Raw genomic sequence first — 27,532 nt, 5'->3', positions numbered from 1 at the left:
CTTTTCAGCGGCAGCTTAGTGGGGATCAGCGAGCTCCACACTGTCAGCAACTCTCAGACAGCAGCAGCACACACACGGGGGAAATGCTGCAAAATATTTACACATCCATCAAGTAAACGCAATATCAAAAGTTTGAAATATGACACTAGCTTTAATAAAAGCCTGGAGGTCATTTGAGGACAATGCATGGTGCCTGACACACACACACACACACACACACACACACACACACACACACACACACACACACACACACACACACACACACACACACACACACACACACACACACACACACACACACACACACACACACACACACACACACACACACACACACACACACACACACACACACACACACACACACACAGTATTCCCTAAGCATGGATGGACACATTAATATATGCTGGTCCTTGATATTGCTCTGACAGCCCGGTCACACACCAGCCTTTCCTCTGCTCCCAGAGGAAACAGGTCTATAAAAACAAGCCAAGACACCAGACCCGGTTGCTGGGAAGAACACACTTTAGAGACACGCCACTCTGAGCCAATCAAAAGCATGCTCCATCACAGTACGTATTGTTATTCGTCCAGAGAGAACCCTGATGAGTTTTTTTGCACCCGTTTGATTCCCACACTGCCTCACTGCCTAGAGAACAAATATGGCAGGCTAATGAGCTGTACACAGTTGTCAATTTAAATCACGGACATAAATAATTGATTGGAATGACACATGATTCATATTTATGAATGGATTTGCTTCAATGAGCTGCCTGGGGCTCATCAAAGTTGGAAAATATAACTTAAATAAAAAAAATAAAAACTCAAGTCATGTCAACATACCTGTATTCCTGCACAGCTTCCTCCACATAGCTCAATTTAATGCTTATTCATATGCAACATTTCCTAAATTTTCCAGTATGCTTGACACCTAAAGCATTTATGTACCTTCAAAACTCACATTGAAACCCACACACTAACAATAAAGACAAAGAAAATTCATCAGCCCTCATAAGTCTTAACCATCTGGCTGTGCATCTAGACTTTATTGCAGTTGGCACATGTGCAACAACAGTGAAATATAAGGCCGTAAATCAGCTTATCATTTAGCATGGAGCTCAGTCAGTTAGTCTTCTATTTCAACCCTTTAGCGGTTAAACCCTAACCCACTGATTCACCATGCTGGATGGATGTGTCATTAAGTCCCAAAACAGAATATCAGTCCCTCCAAAGTCCATCCATTTCTGCCCTGAATCTATCAACCCTTTTCTTTAGGTGTTAGCATCCACCCAGAGTGGATCTAAAAATAAAACAACACAAAGGAAACACGCGAATCCACTTCAACAAGGAGGTTGAGGGAGCAAACAAAAAGACAGAAATTGAAGTACATGATTCCACCAAGTTTAATAACAGCCCTTGCTAACTCCAGTGGAAAGCCTCGAGCGAGCGACCCACAACAGACTCTGGTTTCCACTGAGGCCTGGTGTTCTGATAGCGGGCCAAACCAAAGACTGCCATGGGCCCCGGGATAAAGGACGGAGAAGTATGAAGCTCTTAGACAGCGATTCACCACAAACCACCATGACCTTAAAGTCTGACCGAGGCACCTTGGACTGACTGCTTGGGCTAAAAATACTCGGAATTGATATATAAATGTATGCCGACAATAACTAGTGACATAAATCTGGGGAACTTTAAGCCTCCTGTTTTTCAAATTTAAAAAATAAATATATAAAACATTCCTCTAAATAATTAGAGCTACGCTTCAGTGTTATGAGAGCAGCACACAAACACACTCAACATTCAAATGAGACCAAATGTGTCATTACAGCAGAGACACAGAACATTTAGAAATCCATTACTGTAGGTCTTCCTGGCATCGGATGATTAGCGTCTATTTTCATTTGGCTACGACATACACTGTGATATATGGCTGCTGCGGGGCGATGACATAATATGACATAATGACATAATAACAGACCCGAGGAATCAAGGAAACAACAACAACAAACCATATCTAACCAGATGAATGAAGTATAGATGTGTCAACACCCTTCACAGCTCTCAAGACCATGTGATGTTCCATACCGCTCAAACAAAATATAGTCTATTTTCTAAACTTCAAACAAAATGAACCTTCTGAGTTAGTTGTCTTTAATGTTTTTGGATTGTATTTATTTTCACTTTACACTCAATGATGCTGTGTGTAAATGAAGCTGCTCCTATTATTCTCAGTATACTTTTTCTCATTGTGTAGGCCTATGCTATTGCAAGGACTCTATGCTAACTGCTATGCTAAAAGGCAGCCAGAGCAAAGATAAAAAACCTGCTCAGGTTAGTGAATGTCCTGCAGGCCGGGGTCTTACCTTGTATCTGTGGGATGTAGGGGGCCAGCAGCTTGCCTCTTTTCTTCTCATAGCCCTTCTGAGTGATGTCCCCTGTACAGACAGAGACAGAGAAATACAAAGGGAGAGACAGACAGGGAGAGAAGAGGAGGGGAAGAGAGATGAGTCATTAGCTCAGCCATGCCCTGATGGTGTGTGGCGGTGTGTGTGTGTGTGTGTGTGTGTGTGTGTGTGTGTGTGTGTGTGTGTGTGTGTGTGTGCGTGCGTGCGTGCGTGCGTGCGTGCGTGCGTGCATGTGTGCGGACAAGTGCCAGGCTGGTTGCACTGGCACCACGGGGCACCAGAGGAGGGCTGTGGGGGCAGATGACCGGCCCTCACCCACTGGAAACTATCTTTCTCTTAAACTCAGGGAGTGACATTGCGATTGTGAGATGCCTTCACCCTTCCCCTTGAAATACTTATATGATAACATCGACTAGACAAGAGGCATTTAAAAGATCATTTGTCTGGTGCGCCTGGAACATTTTCCCTTGCAGTGTTTTTACCAGAAGTAAAAAAAAAAGGGCTTCTGCTGATGTCAGCATGAACTGGATCGCATTCAGTTGTCTCCCCACACATTATTAAAAGGCAGTCAGTTAAATAAGATCGAGGCGCATGTTATTTTAATAGCTCAATTGGAAAGGAACTTCAACGTGCAAACTTCTCTCAGCCTGGAATCTAACTAGAGTAAAAGAAGTAAGGGAGAAATGAGGGCACAGAGAGCTGGGTGAATATCAATCAGTCAATATTAAAGCTCTGCAGATTGCAGCAGGGTATAAACTGTAGCTTAAAGGTCTCCTATTAGGCTATATTTGAACAATATATTGTAGCGCATATCCATACAAAACTTGTCTGTGAAGTATTTTGCTCAAAATACCAAACAGATCACCCGTTGTAGCATGCCTCATCCCCCTCTATTTCAGCCCTGTTCCTGAAGTGCTGATTCTGTGACTGTCGCTTTAAATTTGAGCTGAAGCTGGCCACGCCCCTTTGGAGCGTCATGCGTCTCCTCTGAACGTTTTCTACCGGGAAAAAGTCAGCTAAACGCTGCCGTGATTAAACGCCATATTATGTTCCAAGCCACATCAAGCATTATTTCTGAAACACTTCTCAGTGTTTACCACTAGAACAGAGACATTATATGTATTATACAACAACTCTATGTCCCTCCTGCAGACATCCTGCTGAACACACAGACACACCGAGGTGCTGCGGAGGTGATTCAGCTCGCGACTGTATAAGGGGGACGATAGGTTGGGACGTGTCACGTGGGTGGGAGGTTGCCATGAGTTGGATGTAAAGCCAGCCCACATTTCGGTTATTATGTCATATCGGCAGCAAATCTGGATCAGCTCGTTTGTACCCCCGTTTTTAGAGATGTGGGTAAAGAGGAAAAGAGAGAGGGTTGTATTTTCTGACACTTTGTGAGTCTACTTACACACCTGGGACACATTTATGTATAAAAGATATCAAAAAGTGCATTTTGCATAATAGAGGACCTTTAGCAGTGCTAATTGTCTCAAGGCTTGGCAAGGTGTAGAGTAGATATAGCAAGGAGCTAATGTCTGTTGTTAGGATTGTGATTGTGAAAACATGGACAGGAAGAAACAAACAAAAAACACAAACCCGGCGCTGCTTAAGTGCTTGTATTGTTGCTAATCTAAGAGGATAAAATCACAATGTCATGTCCTTATCCTAAAAAATATAGAATATAGAAACATAAATCTCTGATACCCCATCTTTAAAATATCCCAGTTAGCACGTGTTTGAAAACAGAGAAGCCTGACACCCTATCAGTACGTATTGACAGATACACTATTTAGACAAAAGTATCGGGACACTTACACATTACATCTACAGGAGCTTTTATGACATCCCATTCCAAATTCTTAGGCACTAATATGCAGTTGGTGCCCCGTTTGCAGCTATAACAGCCAATCTTATGGGAAGGCTTTCTGCAAGATCTTGGAGTGTGTCTGTGGGAATTTTTGCCCATTCTTCCTGAAGAGCATTTCTGAGGTCAGAAATGTTGGACGAGAGGGCCTGGCTCGCAATCTCCGTTCTAGTCCATACCAAATGTGTTCAGCCTGGTTGAAGTCAGGGCTCTGTGTGGGCCAGTCAAGTTCTTCCACACCAAACTCATCCAGCCAGGCCTTTATGGACCTTGCTTTGTGCACTGGGGCACAGTCATGCTGGAACAGAAAAGGGCCTTTCCCAAACTATTTCCACAACATTGGAAGCATATAATTGTCCAAAATGACTTGATAAGATGAAGCATTAAGAATCCTCTTACTGGAACTAACGGGACAAGGCCAACCCCAGAAAAAAAGGTGCTTGATTTTATACACCTGTGGTAATGGGACTGAATGAAACACCTGAATTCAATGATTAAGAGGAGTGTCCCAATAATTTTGTCTATATAGCGTATGACAACTATAAAAGGTAGTAAGAAAAGGTAGTAAGAAAAGTTTCGTTTTTCCATCTCTAATCAGGTGATTGCTTCACCAACTCCACAGATGATGTAATAGTCTTTTGTTGTTTTTCCCTGAGAACACAACTTTACAAAAGCTTGAAACACCTGAATTCCTCACCACTAAACGACAGAGTTAACAAACTGTCAAAATGTGTTGAAAACAAATCCACAGTCCTGTTCAAGATACAGCAAAGTCATGGTCACTGACTTGAGTGTTTTGGGGATGTGAGAAGTCACTGTGTTTGTGCACATCGGACAAAGCTATGCTGAAGCTGATGGGGTGGGGGCTCACTCTTTGGCAGACATATTGGTTCACTGAGAGAGGGCTGACTGACAGCACCTCTCACACCCTCACCATGAGAATGTAAATAAATTATGCTCTCATATATGACCTTTCTCAAACAAGCTCCAACACCCCTGAAGATGGAAGGAGAGGAAAATATGCCAGTCACACAGAGGGGCTGGGAGGAGTGTCAAAGTCTAACAGCCTCTTGACTTGACATGTGCATTGTTTTGGCAGGAAGCCAGAAATGCTCACAAAAGTCAACTCTCAGTGGTCAGATTATCTAGAAGATGTCAACACTGAATAGGGATCCTACTGTGTGCTTTATATTAATCCTTATAGGCTCTCAGTGGGGGTCATAAAAGTGGAAGGTTAAGTGGAAAGGTGATAGGGCTATGTGCATTGATTTAAACCCTCACCCATTTATTGTACTCGCCCTTTATCGACATATTTAACCTATATTAATTCATAAAATATACATTTTTACATTTCCCGTGTCCCACATCACATGCTAGGGTCCTAATCGTGTATTTTTACCATCCTTTTTCAAACTGAATACTCTTCAGCTAGCTTTGATCTCCCCAACAGTGTGTCAGTGTGAGGGCAGGTGCTGTGGGTCACACTGGTTGCCGCGCTGAGTCACCAGTAACAGCTGAATGCCCACACTGTTAAATGTCCAGTAGCGCTGGAGGCTAGCAACAATAACAGCGCTGTCCACAGGCCGACCCGACACTGACTCTTTCTGGGGGTAAGTGTCTCAGCCTGTATGTGTGTGTACATCAGTATGTGTGTGTGTGTGTGTGTGTGTGTGTGTGTGTGTGTGTGTGTGTGTGTGTGTGTGTGTGTGTGTGTGTGTGTGTGTGCGCGCACCGCAGCAAGCCAAGCAGCCTGACAACCACACAATAGAGGGCTATTCTCCGCAGCGGCTCCGAATTCTGGTCAGCGGTCTCTGTGGCCCGAACGACGGCCCCTTGCACACACTGATCCATCAAGTTATGTCCCAGTGAAGCTAATCTTTTCTTCTGGGAACAAACAGCCTCGTCATTAAATATGGAGGAATGGACTCAAAGCATTCAGCGGTAAACAATGCCCCTCGCACTGAGTTTTGACAAAAGCAAAACAAAAAGTCTGAGGCGCCACAGCATCAGGATATTTACCGTGAGGATCGAGTGTTTTACAATAGAGAAGTGCAGGAACGAGTCCTAAAACCCGGAAGTGAGTTAGCATTTTACCACTCCCGGTTCCCTCGTCTCAGAGTCAATAGGATTACTCCAAAGGATTTTGGAAAATAGCTCGAAATAAGGTCTGTGGTTGACACAAATTCAAGAGACAGATCACGTTTTAAATACATCAGCAGTGATCCTACTGGAGATGTTTGAAGAGTTTACGTGTCTGAAAAACGATGGTTGTTCACAAGTGGCTGAATAGGACTAGGCTACAGAAGTGGTCAAGGACGTTGTACGTCATTACGGCAAACACGTAAACACTCCCGCTAAATTTGACTGATAGGCCTACTGGTAATTGAAACAGTCTTGACTTCTAGTTAAATTCAGTTTGGCTAAAAGACAAAGTTTTGTTAAAATACGCAAGCACACGAAAGTCAGTTGAAACATCTTAAGTTGGCGTTGAAATCGTGTGAACCTGCTGTACTCGTCTGTACTTGGTTTATAGCATAACGTTAGCATTTTGCTTCTGGTGATTAGATTTATGATTCGAAAATAATAAAAGTAGGGTAGACGAGGAGATTATCCGACTGAACAAAACGTGCATTTATAGAACAGGTTCCTTTTCCACAGATCTTATAGAAATAAGATCCCGTGCGCAGATACTTCCGGGTCGGCCCACAGAAATACTTCATCTCTGCACCACTCTATACGCCTGCACATTTATTTGTGTGTTTTATTGACAAAAGATGCTCCATTTCCCTCCTGAGATTGAGCTTCGAGTGCCACCACGAGATAAAAATGGGAGGATACAAATGTCAATATGTGGCCTGCCCTCTGGGGAATAACGGAGGGGGGGGGGGGGGGACTCAGAGAAGAGAGTGATGGAGCAATGGATGGAGGGAAGCTTATAGCGTGACATCAAATTGCAAGCTGTAGTTTACAGAATATTTACAGCTGAGTGGGAAACACTTCATCTGACCCTCCCCCGCCCTCCACCCTCCCACGCTGACTACAGGCTGTACCATGTAATTGAATTGTAAAGAAAAAAGAGAAAGGGTGTCTTCATGCAAGCACCTGGGGGACGGAGGGCGGTGGGATCCAGTAAATAAAATGAGATGGAATGTGTCAAAAGAGGGAGATGAACCAAAGCACAAGAGGGGAGGGGGGGAGGTCAGAGAATATCTCAAGGGGCTTAAGACTGTTTTCTTTTCGCAGCGGCATCCACCTTCATCAAAACCCGTCGACTTTGTGGCCTTTATCCCTCCCCTCTACCCTCTTTACCTTCCTCTCACCCTGCAGGCTTCACTCTCCGCGCATACTAAGCATTCTAGTCATCTTTTGAGCTCTTTGTTGAGTTATCTGCAGCGGTTCAAAAGGAAAATGCAACGAGCAAAGGAATATCATGTCCATATTTTCCTCCATCCTTTCTAAGTGGCAAGCGTTTGTGTTCGAGATGTTCTTCTGACACGTGCTTAAAATCGTGTTACCATCAACATTCCTCTCACCCTGCACGGAATCCAATTTCGAAAAAAGAGACGCTCAATCTTGTGACAAGTCAGAACAGTGACAGGCGGAGAGCCTGCTGCCCTCTGCTGGGGCTGATTGACTTTAATCGACTGATGGCTATTGAGTGGAGCAGAGGCCCATTAGAGAATTACCTTGCATGTGCCCGGACAGAGCTTTTCAATCAGGACTGAAACACTGAAACATAGCACATTCCTCTACAAGTCAGCACAAACACATCAGGTGGGGGATAATGGAACTCTGAATGAAGATGGGGAGATTGGCTTTACTTAAGACCCACCTTAATGAGACAGCTGAAAAATGAATCTGCAGCTGGAAAAAGATTTAGAATCACCCCTTTAGATGCAGGAAGCCAGACATGTACTGTGTTTGTGAACTCTTGCGCTTAACTTTCGCCTTAAGTGTGTGTTTATGTGTGTGGCCTCTCCCACATTAAGCCACACTAAAGTGTGATGACACTTTAACTAACCCTAACCCTAACTAAAGGATCATGTAAAAAGTACTGCTTCAAATTCTCATACTAAGATAGATTTTCCAAATGTAATTTCTACATGACCAGGGTTGTCATTACTTAAATGTATCATCTAATTATAAAACAATCTGTTTTCAATATCGTTCAATCTGTTTCCAAAATAACCATGTCAGAAAATACTATGTAATGCCAGTCCTTCATAATCTCTCAAGCCCAAAATCACGTATTCGAGTCATTGTTACATTTGACCAAAACTGAAAGATCTGCAGCTTATTGTCATAGAAACAAAGGGCTAATATTTAATTTTTTGAAGGAGACACCAATTTATTTTGACCATTACTGTTCTAAAATATTACTTAGAATGAATGAATTGATTTAGTAGTTGCTGGTTGGTTTTTCGGTTTATTGTTTTAGCTCTAAACAGAATAAAGGCAGGTTCAGTTTTAACAAATTATCACAAACTCTGAGAGGAGAAATGCCATTATGAATTTAACATCGGATATGAATAATTATAATATATATATATATATATATATATATATATATATAATCACATTGAGAAACGCTGTGCTCACTAATGCAACACTCATTTCATTCGTACGTTAACTGCTATCCAATCCAAACCATCCAGTCTCTGCCTTCCTCTCTTCCGAAGTGACAGCCAGCCAGAGAGGAGCCCCCTCCCCTCCCTTAGTGTCAGCTCCTGTGCCAAGCTGACCCTCAAAGTGCCAACACTGCTGCCAAACCAGCAAACCACGCCGTCTGCCCTTCAGCCACAAACCACGGCTAAATATTTAGACAGGGAAGCATTTGCTCTCCAGTCGTGTGTGTTGCCGGCAACAAAAGCAGAAGCAGCCAGCTGTCATTTAGCATTAGCTCTCTGGCATACAAATCCCGGCGCTAACCTAGACAGCCGCTGAAATCTCATCTTTTCCACTCCAACAGTTTATATGAGGATCAGGAACTATTTCAGGTGTGCATTGTCATCCATCATTTCTATAACTTTCCCTGCCAATAGGAAATGGGCAAATACTTGTTTTACTACAGCTTCTTTCTCACTTATATCTGACCAGTAATGCCGGGGAAAAAGGAGCATAAATATGAATAAGAGACAAAGAGAGGGATAGATGGAGATGGAACAGATCCCTAATACACATACAACCACATGTCTGTCCTTAAGACATAAACCAAGTAGCAGGAAAAAGTAAAAGTACAGTAAAGACCTCATAAGACCCCTATTAAATAGTTTCAAGATACACGGAGAGGCAGTATAACTCACATGCAACTGCAGGGGAGAAAGCAGGTCAGCAGGGAGGGGTCTTCAGCAGAGAGAGATGCACAGACACACGGATGAATGAGAAGAAGAAGAAGCCAGCAGCTTCTATACAGGCAGTTAGGTCAGCGGATGCTAACAGCTAACAGGCTAACAGCTAACAGGTAAACTCTCAGAAGTCCTGCTGTCAGGCCCTTCAGCATCCTTTGTCTCTTCTCGTAGTGAGAGCAGGAGAATGAACAAACCCCATCTCCCACATTCTCCTTCCCATCACTCCCCTCCCTCTCTCAAACCTGGCGCTCCAGACTCCCCCCCTTCTTTAATCGACTGCCCCCGACACCCCCCTTCCTTCTCTCGCTCCCTGTCTTTCTCTCTCTCTCACTCTTTCCATCCGTCTGTCCTCCCAGCTAAGGTCTCCCACACAAAACCCAAACTAGGCTGCTGGATTAGCCTAGCCCCCCCCCCCCCCCACACACACACACACACACACACACACCACATCACCACAACCATCCCACATACCAATCTCTCACACACACACTGTACAACAGTGACAGAAGAGGCTTTGTTATTAGCCCGTTACAACACGTTTCTGCAGGTCGGGTTACGGCGCAGTGCAAACCCTGCTACACAGTGAAGAAGAAGCTTTTCACTGACGCAGGCGACCACAGAATTTGAATTATTAATAACACCACAACTGAGGCTTGGAGAAGCAGAAATAACTTTCAACGTGTACTCCAATATGTATCTCAAAACTGCATTGTGAAACCTTGAGCCTATATTTCAGAGAAAAGAGAGCTAGGCTGGTTTATTGGGATTAGGAGCCTTTTCATGGTAAGCAAAAACCTGCCCTGTCTTTTAAACTGGTTGCTTGATGTGTGTACTACAGAAGACCAAGCAGGCTTATCACCCAAGTGTCTGGGTGTTTGCATCTATCTCATTTTAGAAATTAGAGACATATTTGCCCTTTGGCGGCTCATTTCAATGATTAGCTGCATATAATTAGGTTTAATTATTGCTTGCTGGGACACACAGCAATGGACCCGCACAAAGACTCCAGCTGACGCCCACACACAATGCATTCTCCACTCTGTTTTCTAGACTTTGAGATGAACTACATGTCACCTTGGACTACAGGGTCAGTCACCTCCTGTATCTTAGCTTAAACCCACATGTTAAGAATTCAATGGACTGAATTAAAATCAATGGGGGAAAACAAGAGGGAAGACCCCTTCATAATGAAGTCAAAGATGAAAAATTGAGGAAATGATAATCATTTAATAATTTGGTCTAGAACATGCAATATAAGAGTAAAATATTTTCATCCCAAGTCTTATTTGTCCCTCCAAAACAATCAGTTTATTATGATGTAAAAGCAGGAAGTCTCCATAATTGAAAACCAGAATATAGTTTTTTTGGTGTTTATGATAGTAATCATTATTATTGAATTATAATACGCATTTTTCTCTATTTTATGTTAGACAAAATGATTAAATCAGGCAAATTATCTGCAGATTATGCAATAATGAGATTAGCATTGCATTGCTAAATATAGAGATTTAATTTAATTTAACTTATTATACATTTTGACTCAGTGGTTGCTTCAGAAGACATGTACCATATACTTAATTTTGCCCTATATGAGGAGCTGGTCTTTTACTACTATGCATAGTATGTTGATTTTTAAAAAATTGTGTCAATACTTTTTTCCAATTTAAGTAAAGAAACAAAACATCTCATCATTTCATCTCGTGGCATAAGGTTCTCTGGACACTGAGAGGATGTTTTCACGCTGTAGGACTGGACCACGTTCTAATGCAACTTCCAGGCAAAACCTTTTCAAGTCACACTGAATGTCACTCCCAGCTGAGCACAGCAGTACACTAACTTTACATAAAGCCTTCAGATGTCATGCAACATCAAGGCTCTAACAAATATGTGCCGAGAGTTATTCTTTTGTATAGCTCCAGTCGTTCTGAATGACACGTCTACTGGAAGGTTAAAGACAGTCAGGGACGAGAGGAAAAAAGGAGAAGTGTTGCAGAAAAAGAAGGCCTGATTGAAGATGACAAAGAGCTTGACACTGAGAGCCAGCTGGAGAGACTAAAAGGGGGGGGGGGGGCGACTGGAAGGGGCTTTAGGGAGAAATTAGACAGAAAGGGGGGACGAGGATAAGGGAAAAAAGGAGGATAGGATTAAAAGGTAATGACTTCCTTTCCCCTTTCACTCTACACACACACACACACACACACACACACACACACACACACACACACACACACACATCTCTGATCCTAAAGCGCATGGGCGTCCCTCAGTCTCCATCCATTTATCAACTGCTCCAATCACACTGTCGTATCGCTTTTAATTAAGTAGTGCCAACGAATTAGGAGACTGCATGAACCCTCCATTACCACTTTGCTAATACATAACCCCTCATCACACACACACACAGCCCAAAACACCCCAACACACCCCCACCCCCCGATCCTCCAGGCTGTGTATGACTGGTGAGCAGACAGATAGCGTGAATAATAAGACATAGGACGTAGCGCTGCCTCGCTCAGGGGGCCCTGCAGCTGTGCACTGATTTGGGGAGTAGACGAGAGCGGGCCATAATTAACATTCACAAATAAACACTGATGCTGAAGAAAACACACACACACTCACACACACACACACACAAATGGGCAATTATTTGCACCGGCTCTCACAAAGAAACAGATGCAGAAGAATTCAAGAGTGGATACTAAAGCAGAGCAAGGATCAGGCTACTGCACACATGAACACACATGAACATACAAATGTCATGCTTTGTACTCATTGGTTGAGTCAAAGGAGGAAGTATGACGTCCTGAATGAGTGCACGGCTAACATGTGTCAGAAAATGCAGTTTCCCAGTCTCTAAAATATGTAGATTTCCTGCTTTCTATGTTTAAAATGATATTGAAATGCATAACGCTGTGCTGCCAAAGGTGCTCGGATGAACATTTTTCACTAGTTTTTGACAGTTTACACAATTTATAGTTTATTAGAGAAAATAATCAGCAGATTATTCATAAAAATAATCATTCTTTGCAGCCTTGATATTAAAATATACAGTTTAGGTTAAGATTAGGGTATATTCGGGGTAATTATGTTGGTAAAGTTAAGAGTAATGTCCTTTTAAATATATGTGTGTGTGTGTGTGTGTGTGTGTGTGTGTGTGTGTCTGTGTGTGTGGCTCTCAGCCAGAGTTTCATGATGTTTCAGAATGTGTCCTCTCAAACATCATACACTGTTTCTGTACATAAGGCTCACCTTGGTCAAGCACCTTGGCCAATGACAAACAATAAGGCAAGTGTGGGAAACAATATGGCCGTTATACCGTTGACCTCATCAGATGCCTTTTCATATTTGTTTTGCTATTTGAACCAGCTTGAACGAACTGCAATATAAATTTCAGAATGTCTCTGTGTGAATGCTTTCATGTCGCCTCTGTGAGTGTCTCTGCGGGATTGGTGGAGCAAGACATCTGTGTGACAGGCGTGACCAGTGTGGGAGCCTCACAGTGCAGACTCTGCCACGGAACACAAGAATCTGTTTACAGCACGACCACGCGCCTCCAGCTACTGTAATGGACTCACTCCCTGTATTTTACATGTTTAGCTTCTGAGTGCCAACCTAACTGTCCTCCCTGCCGGCTCCTCAGCCCTGCTGCTGCTGCTGCCTCAACATCTCTCTGGAGCTGCAGAACACCATGCTGTCATTTGGCCCTGATGGTGTAGAGTAAGCAGAGCTGCAGCGATCAGCACAAACAGTCTGTGCCTGACTGGCTGCTAATGAACAGCTTACTCTAAGACAGGAGCTCCATTCAACTTGTCCTCACTCAAAAAACAGCTTGAGATTAAGAGACAGAAACCATGTTTTTTGTGAGCAGTTTCGAGGAGTGAGAGAAGTCAAACAAAGTCTGATAGTTTTCACTAATGTCCTGCTATACTCTCTAACTCAACAATCTGATGTGTCGCAGTGTGAAGTACATAATGACCTGACCCGATGGGACATTTAACCCTAACCCTTGTCCAGATGCTATTAAAAGGTGCTCAGCCAAACATCCTGCACGCAGTCTGACTGTTTTACATTCCTTAGGGGACTGGTACAATAACCCAGGCAGGAAGTTAATGTTTTCACACACCGAAGCTCTGATTCATTTAGGGATTAAAAGAACACTTGTTTGCTAAACGTCTGACAAGCCAATCATTATTATTGTCCTTCATATAAAACCATACAATCTTTATTTAACACAATAACACAATCCTGCTTGGATAAAGAAGAACTAATGCTTCTGAGTTTGGCTTCAACCTACTTGGGGTCTACAACTTCCAGCATGTTTCTCAGCCGAGAGGAACCCTGCGTCCTGGTGTTTGACATACGAGGGTCCTATCCCGCTCTGGGATCTGCTCACTTCTCTGTACGCTCTCACAGGATGTGGAGAGATTTGTTGTCCCCCTTCTTTGGCTGGTTATTACCATATGAATGACCATGTTTTCACCGGCCTGACACAGGCTTAGCCATTAAGCTGCTAGCATAAACACACACACACACATAAACACCTATGTGTGATAGGGCCGGGTGTCTGGACACACCAAAACAGCCTCTACACATGGGCACCGTGGCAATCCAATTAAAGCGTGTCCCCACAGATACAGTGGGCGGCGTTGGAGATGCAGGTTATCCCCCCCGACTGTGTGTTTGTGTATCCATATCTTCATGTCGGCGGACAGGGCTAACTAGCTCTGCTCCGAGTCTAACAAGCCATACGGAAAAGTCTTTGTTCCTCGCCTGTGATTCATGACCTGGAGGAGAGCCCAGCATCAGTGTGTGGTTACATGAAAGCGTGTGTGTGTCTGTCCTCACCCTTTTCAACATACCGTAGGCCCATTATTTCTTGTCAACACTGCTCATGTGAAAATATGTGCCTATAAATATACACGCAGCTCTTTGAATAAAGCAAAACATGACTATCCAGGAGAGAGGATCAACACGGAGCAAGCAGGAGGACACACACTGCAGGACCGATGTGCTCCAACACAACTAATGAAGTCTGCAAGGCATTTTGAGGGAAGAATTATTCTCATATGGAATTATAAAACTGAACTGAGATGGTTTGAGGGCCATGAGTTGCTCCTAAAGATCCGAGACGTGGGGAAAATTGCTATAAATATTGATGAATCAAAATCAAATGAGCTCTGTCATTATTTTTTTACTACTCTTTAAAATGTTAAGAGAATTGTGAAAAATTATATCACAATTTCCCTTTTTCAAGTGGATGTTTTCAAATAGCTGAAATGTCTGACTTACAGTAAAAACCTCACATGTATTGAATTCACACTACAAAACGAAAGGAGAGCATCCTCAGATTTTACCAGCTGAAACTGGCATTCTTGTTTTAAAAAAAGTATTAAATGATTAACCAACTTATTGTTTCAGAACTATTGCAGTTACAAGGTTTTTACTCAGTGATAGGGATTACTAGTGTTTGCTTGTCGACTGCGTTTCAGACAGATCTCCTGCAGCTCTGGACAGGATGACCACAAGCCTCACCTCCTACCAAACACCATCTGCTCCTCTTTCCATTTCCCTTCCTCTCTGCTTCACAAACCCACCCTGCCGAAACCCAATAATATACAGTCAAGTCACGTGTACAAGTAACCATGGTTTTCTACAACTACATACATAGTGGTATCGTATTTGAAACCTTGTTCTTTTTTTCCTACAAACCTTGAAGAACTTTACGGAACAAAAACACCACTACATCTACACGGGTCTTTCTGCAGTGTCAAATATGGAATGCTTCCTTATACAAAAATCATTGTTTATCCAAGTTCATTTCTTTTGAATCTTGTCCTTCCTCCCCTCATTTCCTTCGACCTCCGTTTGTTCATTTACTTCATCCACCATCCAGTCGTAAACCTGTAGAATGCTAATAATGTAAAATCGACAGAGTAAATCAATATTAAAATAGCTGCTGCTATCCTTGAGAACAAATGTACAAAACACTTGTATCCCTACACATGCTCCCATGCAGACGTACTGTATTTGTGTGTATGCGAGCATTCAGACGTGCTTACACACTTTCTGGCTCATGTCGGCATGTGATTGCTCATCAATAATTCTGCAGTGTGGCACTTTTACTTTCTCTGCCAAACAGCCGGCTGAACTGTGCTCTCTCAAGCAATTAAGTGGAGCAGTGATAGTGCACTCAAGGCCGGACTTAAGCCTTTTACATTGAACACCACAGCTCAACACCGCCCCGGCCCTTGTTAACAAGACCGGTGCAGGCTGGAGAAGAATAAAAATGGCGGTATATATACTGACAGTTCTGCGGTGGTGTGTTTGTAACAATTCCACATTATGGTACTTTACATACATAATTATTCAGACATGTATTACCATTTTTTTTTTTCAAATGGAAGGAAGGTATGTGTATGGCAGGGTTGTCCAAGCATTTTTCGCAGAGGGCTGCATTCAGAAAAACATACCGGTAATGTGGTGCAGGTACGAGTCCTAAAACCCGGAAGTGAGTTAGCATTTTACTTTCGGTTCCCTCATGTCAGAGTCCATGGGATTTCTCCAAAGGATTTTGGAAAATAGTTCGAAATAAGATCTGTGGTTGACATAAATTTCAGAGACGGATCACGTTTTGTTCTCCGACATTAAATTCATCAGCAGTGCAAAACGTGCATTTATCAAACAGGTTCGTTTTCCACAGATCTCATTTTTTACAATATTCCAAAATCCTATGGAGAAAACGCAGTGCTTTTTTTCTCTCTCTCGAGGGAACCCATGCGCTGCTTACTTCAGGGTCGGCATACAGAAATACCTCATCCCTGCTCCACTCTATGATGGCGGGGCCACTCAGAAGTGAGGTAAATTGCCTCTTAAGTTAAGTTATAGGTAGCAATCTAATGTAGGTCAATTATGTTTGATATTTGAATATGCTTTAAGAAAAACAACAGCTCCTCGTAGCGTTTACTTAATTTTGTTACAAAAAGTACTGGCAGCTCATCCCTTAAACAGAAGCCTCTGATTGCTTATTATAAGGGGACATGTGAAGGGTCGATTTCAAGCTTGGTATGCAAATGAGTTATTGGGCTTTTTTAATCAACTAAGATTTGCTAGAACATGTTCTCAACTTTAATTGACTGAATTTAAGTGGGCTTTGTGACACAAACACTACTGTGTAATATATGTTTAGATATATATACACTTAAGAAGTTTCAGGTGTGGGGCATATTCCATACTTTCAGAATTAGCAGAGGGCCAATTCAAAATGGGCCACAGTTGGCCCCCAGGCCATAGTTTCAACACACCTGTTGTATGGTGTGTGTGTGTGTAAGAGAGGGACAGTCTAATATAAAATCCACCCCTCCACCACACACACATTTAGAGTAGTTATAATGCAGTAATAAAACATACACACACACACACACGTGCTCATCAATGGCAGACGCATATTTACACTCACATAGTGACACACACACACACACACACACACACACACACACACACACACACACACACACACACACACACACACACACACACACACACACACACACACACACACACACACACACACACACACACACACACACACACACACACACACACACTGAGCAGAACATTAACGAGGGAGGAGGAACCGTGAGGAGACAGATAGTCCAGCTGGAGCACATGTGCAGAGCTCCTGTTCTAATGAGTCTATTACTCAGCGGCACAGAAACCACAACTGCTACCACACACACACACACACACACACACACACACACACACACACACACACACACATCTATATATACACGCAACATATTTTGGTTTAACATAATCACAGAATATTGCATCCTGTGCCCCCGAGCTGCAATGGGACCAACATCATCACACACATCTCAGTGTGCTGTTATAAAGTGATACACTCACACCCTGATAACAGCGGAGATACAGCTTCCATCAAACAGATTTACCATGTTAAAGATAGAATCTCATCTACCCCCACACCCCTGTCAGAGTGCACATTTACGGTGGGATTAATCTGTCCAACAGAGGGGGGTAGAGCGATGTTTCGCCTGGAGACACCGCCATGCCATGCCCCGTCTCCTCATTCTCCTTTCTTTCCTCCTTCTCTGAACATTTCATGCAAAACATGAACTAAAGTGTGTTTTCTATATGTGTATACATTTGTTTTTACATGTCAATAGTCTTTAATTTGTCATCCTGAATTTATAAACTCTGCCAAGTGTTTTAGTGTGTCCAGTCACTTGCATTATTTTAATAACTAACACATATTATATATGTATATGCACTCTTATAATATCCTGCTTTATATTGTGTTAACTTCAATAGTGTTTATTTGTCAGACAGTTTATAGATTCTTTATCTTCACAGTCAACTGCATATGTTCTCTAATTCCGGTTTATTTTTATTTCTATTTTGAGATGTTTCTATTTTAGAATTGTTTTTTTCTTCTTTTTAATTTCTAATTATGTGCCATGCCTTGTTTTGTTTTATGCCACTGCAACAAAAACAAATCCCGGTTTTGGATTACTGAAGTACTTCTTATCTTATATAAGACAAAATAAAAATAGTGCAAATGAAACAGAGTAGGATACATTTGAATAAAATAGTGCAGGTTATTTTGATAATAAGTAGTGGCGATGATGTAAACTATATACATGTCGGAAAATAAATAAACATAATAAGCTAAATGATGCAGAGGATGTTGAAAGTGACCACGAAAATGCAGGAGTCTATGTAAATAGAATAAATGATAAAAGAACAGAATGTAAGGTTAAACATTGTACAGTGTGAAATACTGTTTGATCCAGTGGTAACTATCAAGATAACAAAGACTTGTTGCCAGATTTTCAATTGTGTGAAAACTGTCATGAATAGCATCCCATAATCTAAGACTTTTAACAGCATAATTCCACTCTCGCCTCGAGCAGCTCGGTGTGAGTCATACAATCGGAGCACCAGCAGCCGGTCTGACACACTCATGTAGGGATTGAGAGATCTACAGCGTGGGGCTAAACCCTGGCTCCAGTGTGTGTGTGTGTGTGTGTAGTCATGAGAAGTGGCAAGACTTAGCCTGTGCTCATCCATCATACTGTTTGTGTGTGTGTGTGTGTGTGTGTGTGTGTGTGTGTGTGTGTGTGTGTGTGTGTGTGTGTGTGTGTGTGTGTGTGTGTGTGTGTGTGTGTGTGTGTGTGTGTGTGTGTGTTTCTAATGAGCTGCTCTTGATGAGGCTGTGCTCTGTGATCGGCTCTCTTCAACAAAGGCCAAGCCATAAAAAAGCAATCACTCCAAAAAGCGATTCCTGCACAAAATATCAAGCGCTTGACCCGTCCAGACCATAGTACGCCCCATCTTTGCACAGGGGTTTATGTTTTCCTGTTTACAGCTGGGCTGCACCGTGAGTACTGAAATGATAATGTCTTTTTATTTTAAAAGATATAATATACAGTGTATATATATCTCTTCTGTATCTGTGGGTGACCTGCTGTAGGCAGAGAGAAGAGAGTTTGGTTTGGACTGTGAGTGCTATCTGTTACTGTAAAAGAAAATATTAAGACTCTTTTAATCTGTATCAGGATTGTTTATTCAAACTGATACATTTGATAATAAATAATAAATGATTTATAATAACGTAAAGCTGGAGATGCACGTCTGTTATTAAGTGACTGTAGCGTGCCGCAGCATTGACTGACCCAACAATACGATACACCTCTGAACACCGCAGCAGCTGCTGATCTCAGAGGAGCACTTTTTCCCTCCAAATGAGCACAAAAAAGTGCTGAGCATGCAGATGTGGGCCATTGCAGGGAGATAGAAGTGGGTGAGAGGGAGGGAGGCAGGGGGCTGAGTGACAGATGTCTGCTTTTTACTGTACCTAAGAGTGAGAGAAGCATTCCAGCCACCATTGACCTACCCGCAAAGTGATTTACAATGCTAATGTTTTTGAGCAATCCCTAGACAACAGCGGATATTTACCTGCTACCCTCTGACTGCAGGTCGCCACCGACTGAACAGAGACAAGAGCGTAGTGCTGTGTTTCTGCTTTTGTAAATGTTAAGGTGTGGGACTTGCTCTTCATATTTTAGAGTGTCTTTTTGGTCATGAAGCATTATCTCTGCTGGCTGAATTGTGTTAAAGAGGCCCTATTATGTTAATTTTCAGGTCTGTTTCTCTACTGTGACATGTCTCCATGCTTTAATGTTCAAAAAGCTCTTTATTTTTCTCATACTGCTGAGCTGCAGTGCCTCCTTTCACCCTCTGTCTGAAACCAGAGCCCAGTCTGCTCTGATTGGATAGCTGGCCGGAAGTCCCACCCCCTTAGCCTTGTGTACAATGTGTTGCAGCTCTTTCCAATAGGTAGTGATGTCAATGACTTTTTTCAAAATCAAGAAGGAACATGATAGCAATATGTACCAACCTTTTTTCCCACTTATGCCAAACAGACACATTCTCCACACAATAATACAAAGTATAAATAAATAAAGTAGGTCAAAGGACAAAAAAAAAGGCAATAATAAATAAGTAAATAAATCCCCAAAAGAAATAAATTCCAAAAAGAAAATGACAAAGACAGCACAACAGTAGAAGGAATATACAGACGCGTACACCTAGGGTGATAAGATACAACAATTACATAAAGGCTTGTTAGACATCGTAAACTATATGGAAATATGCTTTGAAATCTCCGTGCATGGTCAGTGATGTCACTATGTTAAGAAAAGTACATATAGGAAGACAATCAATAACACACCACAGGGAAAACCCCAATAGGGGCCTGAGTGAAGGGTGCAGCCCTGCATCTGCTGAGTCATCACCAACTCACTAAAGACAACTAGACAAAAAGGGAGTGACGTCAAAGTATCAGTATAATGATAAAAGAGTCTACCAGCCGCTCTCTGTTCGAAGCTGTACTTTAAAGGAATTCAGAAGAGCACATTGTGAAAACAAGCTGTGCTTACATCCAAACCGTCCACTCGTTTGAAGCATAACAGTCACAGGAAATTTGATAATCGTGGAATGTCATTTTAAAAAACCCATAGTTAAGCCTGCTATACAATCCCAAGTGAAGGGAGATATTATGTGGTAGAGAGCGCAGCTTTTTAAATACATGCCGTACAGTGCCTCTCAGTGCTGTATATTCTTCGCTTTGACAAGTGGCTTTATAGCGTTTTCAGGAAAATAGGAAGTTTCTCTTAAAATAGTTGTGAAGATGGAAAAAGAAGTCTTGGTCATTCCAGATTACAGCCTTGTTGTTAGTTCCCAGAAGGAGCTCTTTCATCCTCACACGGCCTAACAATGCCTCGTATACATGTTTACCACGATTGTGCGTACATTCCGCATGCATGAATGACATAATGCCTTATACGGGCCGGTTCTTTTTTCCACACGCTCAACACCAAAGTGTTTCCACACTGCTCTGGATCCTCCCCAGAGGGGTACCTGGCCTTGGAATGAAACCCGCCTGCCCGCACGGCTGGGCAAAGAGGGGGGAGACAAGCTTTTGATGTCTCTGGGCTCGTGGGATCCCCTCGGAGAGAGAGAAAGGGAGAGAAATAAAGGATGGGAAGCAACAGGAGAGGGAAGAGGTGCTGGGAGATGAAGGACGACAGAGAGAAGATATCGACTGAACAATGGAAAGAAGAGAGAATACAAATAAAGGAAGATAGGGAGTGTGTGTAGACAGAAAAAAAAGAGGAGGAGGCGTGTGCTTTGAAGTTAGGGGCGAAGAAGAGGAGAGGAAAGGTGATGAATCATGATGAGCTGGATAAGTTATAGTGGAACTCTCTCAGTTTACATATGACTCTTTTTGTCTGTCAATACGACATAAAACCTGAACTCCTCTCTCCTCTGATGTTTTCACTTGCTTGACTTTCTCTTTGCCATTTCTTTTTCCAGACCTTGGCAGCATGCGAGAGTGAATCCACCAGCCTGTGCTGATTTAAAGCAAGGCTTTCAGCATCTGCAGCGCTGGTCCAGAGCACCCTGCTGTCCAGATTGCCCACCCCAATTTAAAAGGTCACCATGGTGACAGCGGCACTGCTAATATGGGGGATTGAATGTACTGAAAAAGATACTTTGTTTGCTTTAGAGGGGTGCAGGGATGACATATTGTTGTAGGCCGGCCCGGAAGTAAGCTGCACATGGGTTCCCTCGAGAAAAAAGCAATGCGACTTCTCCAAAGGATTTTGGAATATTATAAAAAATGAGATCTGTGGAAAAGGAACCTGTTCTATAAATGCACGTTTTGTTCAGCCTGATAATCTCCTCGTCTACCCTACTTTTATCATTTTCGAATCATAAATATAATCACCAGAAGCAAAATGCTAACGCTACGCTATAAACGAACTACAGACGAGTACAGCAGGGTCGCACGACTTCAACGCCAACTTAAGATCGTTCCAACTGACTTTCGTGCGCAGATTCAAAATTGTACAAGTTGAAACGTTTGTTTTAAGACATTGCAAGAGCGCAGGTACTTGCTTTCAAGCAGAACAGGGGCAGACAAACTTGGCGGGAGAGTTTACGTGTTCGGCGTAATGACGTACAACGTCCATGACAACTTCTGTAGTCCTATTCAGCCACTTGTAAGCAACCATCGTTTTTCACACAGGTACACTCTTCAAAAATCTCCAGTGGAGGGGGTCACTGCTGATGTATTTAATGTCGTAGAACAAAACATGATCCGTCTCTGAATTTGTGTCAACCACAAATGCTAACTCACTTCTGGGTTTTAGGACTCGTTCCTGCACCACTCTATTTACTGAGAAAATAAAACCAAATTAACAGACACTACACCAGGAAGAAATTCAGCTTCTCAACAATGTGTCCCTGAAGGGAAGGTAGCCAGAAAGCTTGAGAAAACTGACAGTAGGAGAAATAAGATGTGCTTCAGCCTGTTGGAAAAGGACATGAAGAGAAAATAAACAGATGCAGGTCGAGCCCTGACAGATAGTGTGATGGAAAATGACAGGCATGAGAGAGGGAGGTGGGGGTTAGCATGGAAAGAGAGAGCACTTTATAGGACGGGGAGAGCACTTTATCTTTCCCTCACACTCCTTACAGTTGCCAGGCACTTCCTGCTCCATTGTGTGTAGGATGCTGGCTGTACGTACAGGAAGTGGTCTCTTTGTTTCCTCTCTCCTTCCTGTTGCCGAATGAAGAGAGGAATGTGTGTGTGGATCTGGGAGGGAGGGACAACACACGCTGTGTTTGTGTGTAACCAGGAAGGAGCTCCTCATAGAGACCTTTGCACTCGGAAACACACACACACCAGTCTTGAAACAAAGAGAACCAACAAATAGGAGGCTGGGGGGGGTGGGGGGTCACCAGATACTTAATATACAGACGTTTAACGCAGGCCAAACATTGAAGCTCGTCTGATTGGACACCTGACCTACGTGTTTAATTCGATCAGCTTCATGACTCATCAGGGAATGGAATCCATCGTCAGGGGCAACATACGTCATGTCAGCCAACTCTATTTACCCCTCTGTATTGATTCACGCCTACACAATAGCCTCTGGAAAAGTGGAGCTCCTTTTGGCATGAAACGTCCCATCCATCCTGCTCTCAATCCACCCCTGCATGGCTGACGGCCAACAAAAGAGGCGAATATATCATGACACCCCATAAACAAAGGTTAAAAAGCCGAGTATGAAGCCCCAAATCTTTGTGCTAATGCAGAAACACAATGTGCTCTGCTCCAAAAGACAAAGTGCTTCTTTAATCTGCCATAGTGATCACTCAATAGACTGTGCCTCATTAGTTTCACATTTTCTACTTAGATCACATTTAAAGGATGATTTAAATGTAAAACACTAAACTCGGCTATGAGTTTGGAATCTACTGGGTGGTTTTTAAAAGAATCTGTTTGATTTCAGTGCTATTTCACACTTTTGCACTCCATTTACACACATTTTTACACACACACGGCTATGAATGGTAATGTGTAAATCTGTCAGTAATCAGCAAATTTGTTTTACAGTATTTATTATACGTTTTATTTAAGATAAGATTTATTTTGATCAATCCCTGTGTGGAAATTCAGGAGTTACAGCAGCAACAGAGTGAGAATTAAAAACAGCACAGCACGGTTTCACACAGGTTAAAAAAATGAGATTGAATTCTAATCTAAATGATGTACAGGTAAGTAACTGTTAAAACAAAATGTTAAAACTAAAAAGGACTTATGGAATTAAATGAATATATATACATTTTTGTGTCCGGATTGTTAAATATATTTACATTTATGTATACCGATGCAGGTAAAAGTCTTTGTGCAGTACAGGGTATTGTTTAGTGAGTTATATAATATTGTTAACCCCTTGTTGTGCAGCCTCATGGAGTTTACGGCATGGATTAAAGCTGGGCTAAATGTTGCATTTTGTCACGTTCTTCTCTTCTTTGCAATGCCCCACTTTCATTTTAATGTATATTTTGCACTCAACAGCATACAGTGCACCTTAGAAAGCTGTCAACAGTTTTCATTTTGATTTTACGAGCCATCAATTTCATCACAAATATGTACAGTCTGGTTTGAACGACAGTGGATACAGCACGGAGAGAGAGCTGCCACGAACAGCCAGAGAAACTTGTTCTACCGGACAGACCAGTCTGAGGAGAGATGAGGGAAGCGAGGGAGAGGAGCGTGAGAGCAACAGTCGGAAAGATTGATTTAAAGAGAGCAGAGTAACGACAGCCCTGCATCGTCCAAACAGACCCTGGTTTCACGCAGCTGACAGAGCGGGGCAGGAGTGTGTGTGTTTGTTTGAAATGTAAATTCTCAGAGGGGAAGGAATCAAAAAAGAAAGTAAAGAAGAGGAGAAGGTGAGAGGCAGTGATAGGGAACCTGGCTGTGGTGTTGGGCTGTCAGATGTCACTGTGAGCATCAGGAGCCATCACTCTGACAACAGAAATAAGATTAATGGTGGATACAGCGGGAGGGAAGTTGTTTCTGATACTTTTTACTGAGTCGAGATGAAATGAAAAAAATATATCTCTAACCTTTTAAGATACATCCTTGGTCATATTGTGGACCTATTTAAGTATTTTAAAGTACAACAAATAAAATAATAATAATCATCTGATCATATTTTGATATCAAGGGAGGTGAGTGACCGCCCACTTTAAAAAGGGGTCCAATCAAATGCCTAGGATTGGATTTGAATCTTTCTTGTAACTGTACACTGTTAGAGTGTCTGTTAAACTGGAAAAATGGCACTGTGACTTTGAACACACATCACACAAAACAGTGACCTCCATACAAGACAGCAATACAGCCAACGCAATGTACTGTATATATTTTTGTCTGGTTCAAGTCTGGTTCAAATGACACCGACAAACCAACCAACACTCTGAAATTGTCAACCCTTAAACTATGCTGCTAACATGTCATGGCATATATGATATCATAATACAATTAGCAAAATAAAAGCTGTGTGAATCCTAAAATGCTTACTTACACTCATCTGTAAATCTTTTTTTACTCTAATGCTTGTTTATTCTGTTTCAATTTTTGAAATGTCTCTATTTTTCGAATTGTTTGTTTCTATTTTTAATTTCTAATTATGTGCAATGCCTTATTTTGTTTTATGCGGTTTGCATGTTCCCAGTTTGGGATTATTAAAGTACCTCTTATCCTAAGATATATATTTATTGAAGAGGGAGCCTTGTCTTGTTTCGTCATTCTTACTGATGATTTTTCAGTGTAGGTGTGAGGTGTTTTTAGCTTTTTCAAGCTTAAAGTTAAACAATGTCACGTTTAAATCGCATCGTGTGTCAGTCTTTCAAACTCTTCAATGCCCGAAGGGGTTATTACACTCAAGCTGACCTCCCATCAGCCCTTGAGTCCATCTCAAACCCGAAACCTGACGGTGTGAGACACCGACAGTATTGTTGTCCTCCCTCAAAGCAAATAGTTAAAGAAACCCAAACAGATAAAATGACCAACACTCCATAGTCACATGTTTTTTTTTCAAACACTTATCCAGAGGCGAGAAGACCCTGTTTATGTTGATCTGTCTGAACGTGTGTATGTGTGTGTGTGACCCGAGGCCCTCACTAACACCATGAGGATCTGTAGATTAGACACACAGGAGACAGCTGGGCCCTTGACTTCTAGCCATCTCAGCCGTTCATGGAGGTTTAATGGAGTGTGATAATAACGGCAACTAATCTGAGGGGGGTTGACGGGAGGTCAAGAGACCCTGGTTGACTCGAGGGTCAATGCGGGAAGAGAAGAAAAGGAGACAGCATGTGTGTGTGTGTGTGTGACCTGAAATACATCACAAACAATAGCACACTAGGTGATGAAATTGATCTGTAACAGAAACAGATCGATCCTGCAGCCGTGCACACACTGCGGGGAAAACTGTTTTTTTTTAAAAAAGTGATCAAGAAGAGGGGTGTGAGACGGAGAGACAGTATCTTTCTGCTCTTTGATGACAGTCTTTCCCCACAGGGGCCACCCCCCCTCGACAGGACTGACATGAAACAAACAACTGTATTTCCTATCCTCCCACCCTCTCCCTCTTATTTTAACCCCCCCCCCATTACCCCTTTACTTCTCCCTTTCATTGTCTGTCTCTCCCACTTCCTCCTTTTCTCACATGACCTCTGTGTCTAAATGTGGAGAAATCCAAAATGGATTTATCACTAAAGTAGTTTTTAATTCAAAAGGTGCAAAACAATGCTGTTATGGGCCTTAAATAATATGGAGATGTTCTGCTTTGATCAGTTTTAGATCATATTCAACTGAATATATTTTGGTTTTGTAGTGACATTAGACATTTAAAGACATCCACTTTGACAATTTGAGAAACGGTGATGGATATTTTGACTATTTCTGAAGTTGTATAGACTAATTTATTTTCTAGATAATTCCGCATATACATTGATAACTAAATAAATAATTACAAAAATAAACAAAGTCTTTAGTTGCAACCCTTATTGAGAGTACTGCAAGAACAGCTAGTCAGTTAATCAAATATATGAGCAACAGAACAAAACATTCATTTTTTCTGAACAATTTTAATCTTATTCTATGAATTATGTTATTCATTCCCACATTTATTTGGGTAAAGCTTCTGAAGTGTGTGAGTTCTCCACTGTCTGCACTGGTTTTAACTACAGCAGTAATTCTAAAGCCGTCCAAGGGCCCGGAGAGGGAGTTAATCAGCCGTTGCTAAAAAGAGGAAATCCTTCCATCTCCCAGCTGCCACCTGTCACTCCACCTGCCCCACTGGCTACGTCACACACACACACACACACACACACACACACACACACACACACACACACACACACACACACACACACACACACACACACACACACACACACACACACACACACACTAAAGACATGGTGGGAAACATACACAAATCGGTACACACTGGTAAACCCACATGCCTGTTTGCACACGCCATGTTCCAGGTGACACCCTGACATAACAGGCCGACAAGGAAACAGAAACAGAATGAGAGAGGAAGACTACAGGACCCCCCACACACACACACACACCCCCCCCACACACACACACACCAGTAATTATACACATCCATTCCAACAGTAACCACCTTTTGACTTAATCACAGTTTTTGTGTGAGTAGGGGCAACATTTAATGAAGAATTAGGACTTGAAGCAAAAAGATAGTCAATTTATGTAAATAAACATTACAATTACTTGATAAATTGTTATAAAAGTCATTTTTTTATGACAATGAAACGTAAACCCCTATTTTTTCAGTCTTTGACCAATTGATGAACTCTTTCTGAACTAATCCTTTTCATCCCCAGACCATATCAGCATACAGCTCTACATTAATGGCAGACTGCATTAACGCACACACACACACACACCTCTAATCCTTTGTCCCAGGCTTGGATTCCCCTCCAGAACA

At 42.2% G+C, this 27,532-nt stretch overlaps 1 protein-coding gene across 7 annotated transcripts in view; it reads right to left on the bottom strand.

Moving 5' to 3' along the window:
* Positions 1-27,532, bottom strand: part of dip2a (disco-interacting protein 2 homolog A) — an 85,209-nt gene that overhangs the window by 30,647 nt on the left and 27,030 nt on the right. For all 7 annotated transcript variants that reach the window (XM_063887259.1, XM_063887260.1, XM_063887263.1 and 4 more), the window contains exon 2: positions 2,370-2,441. In XM_063887259.1, the coding sequence (XP_063743329.1) occupies positions 2,370-2,441 (72 nt within the window). The remainder of the gene's footprint in view (positions 1-2,369; positions 2,442-27,532) is intronic.

Source organism: Eleginops maclovinus, chromosome 7 (assembly GCF_036324505.1).
Source record: "Eleginops maclovinus isolate JMC-PN-2008 ecotype Puerto Natales chromosome 7, JC_Emac_rtc_rv5, whole genome shotgun sequence".
Lineage (NCBI taxonomy): Eukaryota > Metazoa > Chordata > Actinopteri > Perciformes > Eleginopidae > Eleginops > Eleginops maclovinus.
This window is presented reverse-complemented; position numbering and strand designations above follow the sequence as displayed.